This window comes from Triticum dicoccoides, chromosome 6B (genome assembly GCF_002162155.2).
Source record: "Triticum dicoccoides isolate Atlit2015 ecotype Zavitan chromosome 6B, WEW_v2.0, whole genome shotgun sequence".
In the NCBI taxonomy this organism is placed as follows: Eukaryota; Viridiplantae; Streptophyta; class Magnoliopsida; order Poales; family Poaceae; genus Triticum; species Triticum dicoccoides.
In genome coordinates, this window is record NC_041391.1 from 127,266,117 (window position 1) to 127,276,685 (window position 10,569).

Genomic DNA, 10,569 nt, shown 5'->3' on the forward strand with positions numbered 1-10,569 from the left:
CTAGCCAGGTGGCCCTTAATCAAAAATTGCATTAAAATAAAGAATGAAGTAAGACAATCATAACAGGGTTGTATCTAATTGTACTAATATTGGAACTAGCCCGCTTCATCTTAAATGTGTCAAAAGTGTATGAAAACTAAATTATAATGTGCTAATATTCATATTACATGATTACAAATAATATCATTCTAATCCCATTTTATTAAACTGTATTTGACTAGCTTGGATTTGGAAATGCATAACTCTAATGTTCCATTGGCAAAAAGAACACCATAATTATAACCATATGTGGTGAATGTACGTGACATTTGATTAGTACATACTACATATAATTAAAGTTTAGATTACATGCTTGATAAGTCAACTTGGTAAGCTACCAACAAAAAAAATTGCAATCAAAGGTTACACACTTGAGACAGTGATGTTAAATTGGTTTATGAAGGAAAAACTTAGATTGCTGGTTATTCATAATAATAAATTAGTGATGAGGGTACGAAAGTTATTTTGAAGATCTATCATTTTTTTAGATATGTTAAGTAATATTTTTCTTTTTATGTGGGGTTTCTAGTCCGATTCTCTTTTTTGGGTGGCCATTTGCTTTTACTATAAAATAAGTATGGTATGTCATTAAATATTTGAGTCGTATATTTTGAGAAATCAAATAAGCAATTCAACTTACCTGAGTTGACACTCCCATCCCACTTTGAGGGCGGCCAAGCACCTGTGTGTAGTAGCCGACATACTTGTTCACTTCCCCTTGAATGATTCCCCATCGATGTTGGAGAGATGCCACACTGCGGGTAGTCGCGATAGGATGTGAATCAGCATATTCCTTGTGTTCATGATAGTGCTTGTGGATTTTCTCCCAATAATTATTACCCTTTTGATCCATGCCACATGTAGGGTCCATGCTTGTGGCCAACCAAGCTTTAACCAACAAGATATCCTTAAAAGTTGTCAATGTCGTACTTCTTGCCTTGGCTACCCTTGTCTTTCTTTTCTTGTTAGGGTTGGGGTTTTATGTTCCGCCAACTTCAAACACCGAACAATTTGGATCCCCCAAGTCATAATCCATTTGGGTAGTTTCTTGATTGATCATGTCCGACATGATATTGTCCTAAAATTATCATGAATTGAAATAAACTCACTGTGTATGCAACTAATTGATCATGTCCGACATACGAATGCAAGTTATTGATCGGAAAGGAGCAATCAAATATATCATGTCCTGCTATGTCATTTCGACGAACGGGACGTGGGCAGACCGGGTGCCTCTGCTGCCCGTGCTTGTTCGCGCCCATTAGGGCTGCAGCGACTGACATCCGTTTGTCTCTAGCGCCTGCGTAGTCGGAAAACCATCTGGAGTGGCCCAATCGGCCGTTGGATCAACCTCTGTCGCTGGTGGGACGAACGGTGCCGTCCTTGTCGATGGCTAGATGGACGAGGTTTGGGGGGGCGGGCGCACTAGAGGGGATACTTCCTCCTGAGGTCCACAAGCAGAACTCCCTTTGACGTCGCTTCCCTCTCGCGCTGCCTCCGTCGGTGGTCCCTCCAAGTGACATTCTTCGTCTTGCAGGCTGGAGCCAAGGACGGGAGACCCACAGACGAAGCCGAAGCAACATCCTTGGCGGTGGTTGGGGGACGGGCTGGACGGCATCTAGGGCGGCGGATGGGGCCGGCGGCACAGATGAGGAGAAGGGTGGATGATGGTGATGGCTCAGACGCGAAAAATGGTGGACGGGCGCGAAAGGAAGGCGGTGGGTTTGGTAGACTTGGTCATTTTGATGCAAAATGTGATGTGTCCGGCCTTATCTGGTCCGACATGGCGGATGCGCACGAGCCACCTTATACTCGCCTCAGGTTTGAGCTGAACATCATGGGTGCCGGTCAGCTCAGACGTTTAAGACCTGTATGAGAAACTTGTCTAAGTCGTATTTTTAACTATTTAGTGACTGGACCATCCACCCAAGCCGAGTGTATAGGGGTTTGAGGCGCCCAGTTGAAAATGCTTCAGGCAAACATGGTAAAACGTAAGAGAAAAGTAACTGATGGGGACGGCGGCCGTGGCGAGAAGTTGGTCAGCGATTGAAAGGGGAAAACGTGCGTAGAGTTTTTCTATCTTTTTCTAATCAGAAGTTCATAGGGGTTGCACATGTACTGACCAGCCTCGAGCGGCCCTGCTGTTGTTTTTGTGCTGGACGAATTCCGGTTGGCCGCCTAGATTGTCAATGGTCAGTCACATGTAGTGACCAACTATATAGGACCATATGCCCAAAAATTCTGCACGCATGGCATGCTGCCACACGATTAGGTGCCTGCAGAAGACACGTGGAGCTCTTGTGCTTTCCTTAGTGGGGTCCTTTTCATCCAATTTGGACTCAAACACAATGCTGGAATTCTGTTGAAAAAATATTTTTTTTACATAGTACAGACATAGACACTTATATACACACACATAAACTTATCTACTCTATAAATGCATGCACACCCTATATGTATGAGTATCTTAGACTGAGTCGGCACATCATCTTGAGATTGACTGACATCGCCGAAAGAAATAAATAAATTCAGAAAAACATGAGCACCAGTGGCAAGTGTTGAACCCTGATGAACTGGAGATACCACTGTTCTCCTAACCACCCAACTACAAGTTGATTAAAAAAGTCTTAACGGTCAATCCTTCTACGAATTTAAGGTGTAGTATTATCTTTAAAAAAATAAGTCGTAGTACCAAATTGATCCAACTGTTAATATGGTTTGGTTTGAAGTTTAGCGCAATGACAGCTTGCTAATTTCTTAGTAGGCCATCGCACAACCTGGGCCCCTCTTATTTGCAAGACCGTCATTAATTGGTACTCTTCCCTGGCCCGCTAGCCCGCACTGCAACGTCGTACTCGAGGGCGCCACCGCGTCCCCTAGACTCTTCTTCCATCAAGCCGCTAAGCATGCCACTGTTGAATTCATTGAGTTCGACATCGCTGGAAGAAATAAACAAATTCAGAAAAACACGAGCACCAGTGGCTTGTCCATGGCCGGCATCTCCAAAGCCGACATCTTCCCTGGTTGCGTCGCCGGTGAGCGAAGGAGCTTCATGAAGGACTAGATCGTGATGGTCACACTCTATTTCCGGCAAGCCAAACAAGGTATCCACGAGCTCAACCAGGATATCTAGTATGGCCGGTAACTGTAAGGATGGACACTTACGTATGAAAAGGGTCATCAAAAAAATTCATTCATTCTAGGTAAGTGAACTACTACCCAGAATACGACCGGTCCTGTTTGGCGTGTAGGTCGCTAAATAGTGACCTAGCGCACACCCTCTCGCGTGCCCAGTCCTCTGTTTGCCCAGCACGTTCTGCATTTCTTCTACCACCGGTTTTTCTTTATTATTTCTTTTTCTTCCATTTTATTTCCTCTTTATTTATTTTTCTTTAATTTTTTAATTTGTTTTTTTTCTGTTTTCACTTTTTTTTTCTTTTTCATTTTGCGAACATCTTTTAATGTCATGAACATTTTTGGAATTTGTGAACTTTTACTGAAAATCCTGGATATATTTCAAATTATCTATCAATTTTTAGAAGTTTGTGACTTTTTTATTAAACTATTTTTGAAATCATGAACATTTTTTGATTTGTGAATTATTTTTGAAACCATGAACATTTTTATTCAATTTTTTGAACCTTTTTTAAAATATTAATTATATTCATAAAAAGTGAAAAGTATTTTAATACGTGAAAAATTCTTTTACAAATTTGTTTAAAATTATGAAAATTTTATAATTGGTGAATGTTTTTTGAAATTTGGGGACAATTTTGAAAAGGCAAGAGCATGTTGTTGTGACGGACATTTTTTGAAATGCATGAATATTTTTCAAATTCATGAACAGTTTTTGAAGCGATGAATTTTGGGAACAATTTATGAAAAAATTGAAAATATTTTGAATTTTTGAACATTTTTTTAAAATTCCCTAAACTTTTGAATACCGAAGGTGTTTCAAAATGATGAACATTTTTTGTTCCCCAAATTTATCTTCCAAAATCATGAGTTTTTCAAAATACGCAATCATTTTTTTCAAAATCGCAAACATTTTTTGAATCCGCAAATATATTATGATTTTCCCTAACAATTTGTGATTTCTTTAATATTTTTTCAAAATTCACATTTTATGAAATACCGACATACTTTAAAAAAGAAAAAAGAGAGAAAATTCAAATAAAGCTGAAATGAAAAAGCATGGGGCATCCCACCATGCATGTGGGCCGGCCCAAAAGGGCACACGGCGGATGGGGGGAACAAACTTGATATCTTTCCAACGCGTTATGTGCGAAATAGGAGGTCCCCCAGACTACCTCTGACGCTTTGATATATACTTACACCTATTTATTGTGTAGTATTTCCACATGGGGCTGTTCAATCGCAAAAATAAATAGCCCAAGATGATTAGATGTAGAGGTAAATGCACTATTGGTGCTTGAACTTGCCACGGATGATCACTTTCATGCTTGTAGTTGTCGAATACGAAAATTGGTCCAAGAACTTGGCTTTCGGGTGCAATACGGTGCACTCGTTGTTCCTAAACATTAACTAAGCAGAAATGGCACCGTACTTTTGTTGTGTGCACACATGGTGTGCTAGTGCGGCATGAGGCCCACTTACAGTGGTAGGACAGGCTCTCTATGACTGTTTAGTTCCTCGTGAACAATAGAAAATGACATGAAAAAGTGATGCAAAAACTTGGCTTTGGTGTGCTAGTGCGCTCGCTGTCCATAGACCTGAACATGGCATCGTATTATGGTTGGCGTGCATCGAACCGGCAACCTCATGGCTATCCCTCAAGCCATTCTAGCCACTCCACCCGAGGATGATGGATGTATAGATAGGATAACTAGGCTTTATGTCTTGTAACCGAACTAACTCGTGGGGCTTAAATGGGTTGCGCTCAGAGCGGCCCATTTTCCACGTGTTAGTTTTTAATTTTTTGCATGTAAACTATAAACATAGTAATAAAAATAAAGTTACAATATATGTGCATATAAATAATGTACACAAAAATAAAAATAACTAAATTTGTAGATGATATTCGTGTATTTTTTAAAAAAGTAATAAGGTATTGTTTAAAAAATATTCATGGAAGTAAATAATATATGTGAATTATAAAAGTGTATGTATAATTTAAAAAATATTCATTTGATGATATGTATTCTAGAGCACACTAAGTTCATAATTACTTTTGCATACATTTTTAAAATTTAGTTTGGCTTAAACATATATATTTTTCAAAAAAATCAGGAACTTTATTAAATGTTATGATTTTTAAAACAAAATAATTATTTTATTAAAGTATGAACACTTTTATATACCACAATATGCTCTTAAAATGTGGACATTTTTAGAATTATATGAATATTTATAAATCTTTTTACTGTTATTTTTATTAAATATGTGAAATGTTTTTCAAATTGTTAAAATATTTTTATAATTCGTAAGAAATATTATAATAATATGGATATTTTTATGTAATATTTGAATATATTTCTAAATAAAAATGATTTTTAATGTGTTATTTATTTGAATTTATTCTATTCATAACACATGAATATTATAACTTTATTTATTACTATGAATATAATTCACATATATTTTTAGAAGTTTCTAAAAAGGAAAAAAACTAACATGTGAAAAATTGTTTGCACTTTGAAGCACATTTACACCGGCTACCCACGGTAGTGTGCTCAACAGATGGGATGATCACTTCAAAAAAAAAACTGCGATGCATCCAATTACAAGATTTATAGTCTAGTTATCCTATCTAGTCATAAGGCATCATCATTGAGTTGAGTGGCTAGCATGACGAGCGGGATACTACCAGGTCGCCGGTTTGATCCTCATATGCAATCATTTTTTTATATCAGTTGTTACTTTGTATTGTTCACTGACAGATGAGACCCAATGCTCACCTAGCTTGTCCCACCATTGCAAGCAGGCATCTCACAACACTCGCACGCCGCATCCACATGCTAACGGAAATACTCCAACATGCTATCATTTTTATTCAGTCATTACTTTGTATTGTTCACAAACAGGTGAGACCCAATGGTCAACCAACATGTCCTCCTGCTGCAAGCTGGCCGGGGCACAACAAAAAAAAAACCCATAGGCTGACAATTTTTCACATGAGTTACTAGCACATATGCCCGTGGGTTGCAACGGGAGAACTTTTTTTTGTGAGAAGCATTGGGACAACTAATTGAAGTGTCCATCAAAACGGTCTCCGCAATGATGGGGCAATAGAGGAGTTGCGGTGTTCTCACATGTCATGTTTGGCCCGCGAGATCACGATAGTGGTGGGGTTGGTCGGGCCGTCGGGGTGGTGGCCACCACTTAACTCGTGCCTTTTTTTCCTCCGGGTCCGCAAAATTGGAACAAAAAGTAAACATTAAAGTTTCAAACATATTTCAAAATGGAAATAGAATTTTGAAATTCAGCAGATTTTATGAAAATTTACAGAAAAAATTGGAATTCGGGAAAAAATGAAAATTCGAATTTATGAAAAAAAGGAAAAAATAAAATTAAAATTCGAAGCAAAAAAAGAATGGAGAAACAAAAAATAAAAAATGAATAGAAAAGGAAAATAGGAACAGAATAGAGAAAAAACGAAAACAGGCCGGCCCTATATTTGGCAACCTATGCAAAACTCTGACTATGTGCCGCGCCATGCGGTAAATAATGTTTCTCAGCTGCATGGGCAGGAAACAAACGGGCTGGCTTGAATGGGCTGCAGCATGCGCGGCCCACATTCGAAATTCTGAACAAAACTGTTTATTTTTCTTTTCTAGCAGATGGAGGCACAAAAATTTAGTACCACCCTGGACAAAACAAAAAAAATCGATGGTGAACGGACGAAAAAATCGGAGAAACGCATCTTGCTTTATTAGTAGGTAAATAGATATAGATATAGATATAGATATAGATTAGATATAGAGGTATAGATATAGATATAGAAGATATAGATATAGATATAGATATAGATATAGATAGATATAGATATAGATTACTTTGTATTGTTCACTGATAGGTGGGACCCAACGGTCAACCAACATGTCCTCCCGCTACAAGCGGGTCCCATGCCATAATGGCACGCCAACAGAAATATCCCATAAGCTACAATTTTTCACATCAGTTATTACTTTGTATTGTCCCTGACAAGTGGGACCCAATGACTAGCCAGCTTATCCCGCCACTGCAAGCAGACCGAGTGTCACACATCCACGCCAACTGAAATACCCCATAGGCTACCATTTTTTCGTATAAGTTATTACTCCGTACTGTTCGCTGACTGGTGAGCCCAACGGTGAGCCCGGCGGCCTGTCCCGCGCTACAAGCGGGCCTTGTGTCAACTGACACGCTAATGGAAATACCCCATAAGCTAACATTTTTCATAACAGTTGTTACTTTGTATTGTTCACTGACATGTGTGACCCCCAACAGTCAGCCAGCTTGTCCCGCCAGCGGAAATACCCCATAGGCTATTATTTTTCATATCGGTTATTACTTTGTATTGTTCACTAATAGGTGGGACCCCAACGGTCAGCCAGCATGTCCCGCCCTTACAAGCAGGCTCCACGATACACTGACACGCCATGTGCGCACGCAAACGGAAATACGATGCCATGTCAGCAAGCTATGGGCGGCAAATGCAACATATTGCAGAAGTTTTTGCACACTTTTGTGTATTGTACAACCACAAGCTCCAAAGTGATCATTCGTGGCAAGTTGAGAGCTGCTATAGGTACGACCAAATTCTGTAGGATCTGTGTATGACAAGACTCACCTGGTGTAGTGGGCCAAGACCTTAGAAAACGGGCCTGTCTCTTGTAGTACAAATCGTATGCCAGTTGATCGTACTTGAGGCAGTTCCGTGGCAAGTTAGAGCGTGCATTTACCTCTTTGACGTTCTTTTTTTGAGAAACTTCAAATCTATTCATCTTCAATCATCGCAGTACAAAGAACAACAGAGGTAATAAAAAATACCTAGAAGACTGAAAAAAGAAAAGGAGTACTACCAGGTAGAGAGATGGCGACGACCAACCGACGGCTGACTGAAGCTGACTCAATGGAGCTGTCGTGCAGATAGAGCTAGCTAGAGACGGCGACGACCAAACGACGGCTATCCTCCTTCTTCCATCGACCCACACGCTGCTATAAATTTGCCCCGAAACACACTTGTTTCACCATGTAACAACCTTGTCGATCTGCCTTGCTAGCTCGCAGCATTCCATAATTTGGAAACAGCCACTGAAGCAACGTGCCACCACACCGGCCACCGGTAAACAATGGAGCTTGTGGCACTGCCGTTGCTCGGTCTCCTGGTCTCCCTAGTCGTCGTACTAGTCAACCTCGTCGTCAAGATTCACCCTACCCCGCCGGCGCCAGGGACAGGGAAGCGGCTGCCGCCGGGGCCACGGCAGCTGCCGCTCGTCGGCAGCTTGCATCACGTCCTGCTGTCGCGCTACGGCGACCTGCCGCACCGGGCGCTGCGTGAGCTCGCCGGCAGGCACGGCCCTGTCATGCTGCTCCGCCTCGGCGCGGTGCCCACGCTGGTCGTCTCCTCCGCCGAGGCCGCCAGGGAGGTCCTCAAGACGCACGACGCCGCCTTCGCCAGCCGCCACCTGACGCCCACGCTGGCCGTCTTCAGCCGCGGCGGGCACGACATCCTCTTCTCCCCCTACGGCGACCTGTGGCGCCAGCTCCGCCGGGTGTGCGTCCTCGAGCTCCTCAGCGCGCGCCGCGTCCAGTCCTTCCGCCACATCCGCGAGGACGAGGCCGCCCGCCTCCTCCGCTCCATCTCCGAGGAGTGCGCCCGCTCCGGCGACGCTGGCGCCGTCGTCGAGATCGGCGAGGGGATGTCGCGCATGATAAACGACGTCGTGGTGCGGTCGGCCGTGGGCAGCCGGTGCCCGCGGCGCGACGAGTTCCTGCGCGAGATCGACGAGTCGGTGAAGCTGACCGCCGGCTTCAACCTGGCCGACCTGTTCCCGTCGTCGGCGCTGGCGCGCTGGCTCAGCCGCGGGCTCCGGGAGACCGAGCGGTGCAACCGCCACGTGCGCGACATCCTGAACGACATCATCCGCGACCGCATCGGAGGCGGCGACGGCAGCGACAGCGAGGACGACCTGCTCGGCGTGCTGCTGAGGGTGCAGAGGGACGGCGGCGGGCAGTGCGCCCTCACCACCGAGATCATCACCACCGTCATCCTGGTGCGCATCACTATCATCACGCCATGCCACATCGTCTCTTACGTACCAAACTCACACTTGCTGACTAACTGCAGGAGATCTTCGCCGCCGGGAGCGAGACGTCGTCCACGACGCTCGAATGGGCCATGTCGGAGCTGGTAAGAAACCCGCGCCTCCTCCGCAAGGCGCAGACCGAGGTCCGGGAGGCATGCAAGGGCCAGCGCACGCCGACGGAGGGCGACACGGGAAGGCTGCGCTACCTCCACCTGGTGATCAGGGAGACGCTGCGCCTGCACGCGCCGGTGCCGTTCCTGCTGCCCCGGCAGTGCCGGGAGCGGTGCGAGGTGATGGGCTACGACGTCCCCGAGGGGACCAAGGTGCTGGTGAACGCGTGGGCCTTGGGCAGGGACGGGGCCTACTGGGAGGACGCCGAGCGGTTCAAGCCGGAGAGGTTCGAGGCCGAGAGCGCCGCCATGGACTTCAGGGGCGGCGACTTCGAGTTCATCCCCTTCGGCGCGGGGAGGAGGATGTGCCCCGGCATGGCGCTCGGCCTGGCCAACATGGAGCTCGTGCTCGCGGGCCTGCTCTACCACTTCGACTGGGAGGTCCCCGGCGGCGGGAGGCCGGAGGAGCTGGACATGTCCGAGGCGTGCGGGATAACCGTGCAGAGGACGTCCAAGCTCGTCCTGCACGCTACGCAACGTATTCCACTCGCAAATTAGTGATCTTTTTTTTTTGCATGGCGCAAATTAGTGATCGAATCCTCCTTTTTTGAACATCAGTACAGACTTTTTTAAGTCCTAGGACATTTTTAAGTCCCAACTTATAAGTCATAAGTCCCTACCTGTTTGTTTAGAGGGACTTATAAGTTCTGAGTCTACCTGTTTGTTTACAGGGACTTATAAGTCCATGTTGCACCGCTGCAACGAAGCTCAGGAGAGGGCATGTCCGGCGATTGGAGACACCGCTGCAACGAACCGAGGCAGAACGAACCGAGGCAGGGCGGCGAACCAAGGCAGAACGAACCGAGGCAGGGCGACGACGGGGCGAGAGGCGGGCGGGACGGGGCGAGAGGCGGGGCGGTCCGGGATAAGTCCCAATAAGCTCCTCCCTGAGAGTCTTATTTAATAAGTCCCAAATCACCACAGTAAGTCTCAATAAGTCCCTTGTGTTTGGTTTAGGTGGGGACTTTTTTTAAGTCCCTGGAAACAAACACCCTCTTAAGCCCTCATACATACGCGCATACACTCACCCCTATTAGTGACCGAATACTCCTCAACACCATCCACTTCTTCCGTTAGGGTATATAAGTGCCAATACGCACAGTATTTCG

The 10,569-nt window shown here is 44.7% G+C and overlaps 1 protein-coding gene across 1 annotated transcript; it reads left to right on the plus strand.

Moving 5' to 3' along the window:
- The first annotated feature begins 8,170 nt into the window (after positions 1-8,170).
- LOC119320215 (zealexin A1 synthase-like) lies at positions 8,171-10,011 on the plus strand. Its single transcript, XM_037594316.1, has 2 exons — positions 8,171-9,257; positions 9,332-10,011. The coding sequence occupies exons 1-2, from the start codon at positions 8,334-8,336 to the stop codon at positions 9,956-9,958; spliced, it is 1,551 nt and encodes a 516-aa protein (XP_037450213.1). The 5' UTR covers positions 8,171-8,333; the 3' UTR covers positions 9,959-10,011.
- The last annotated feature ends 558 nt before the right edge of the window (positions 10,012-10,569 follow it).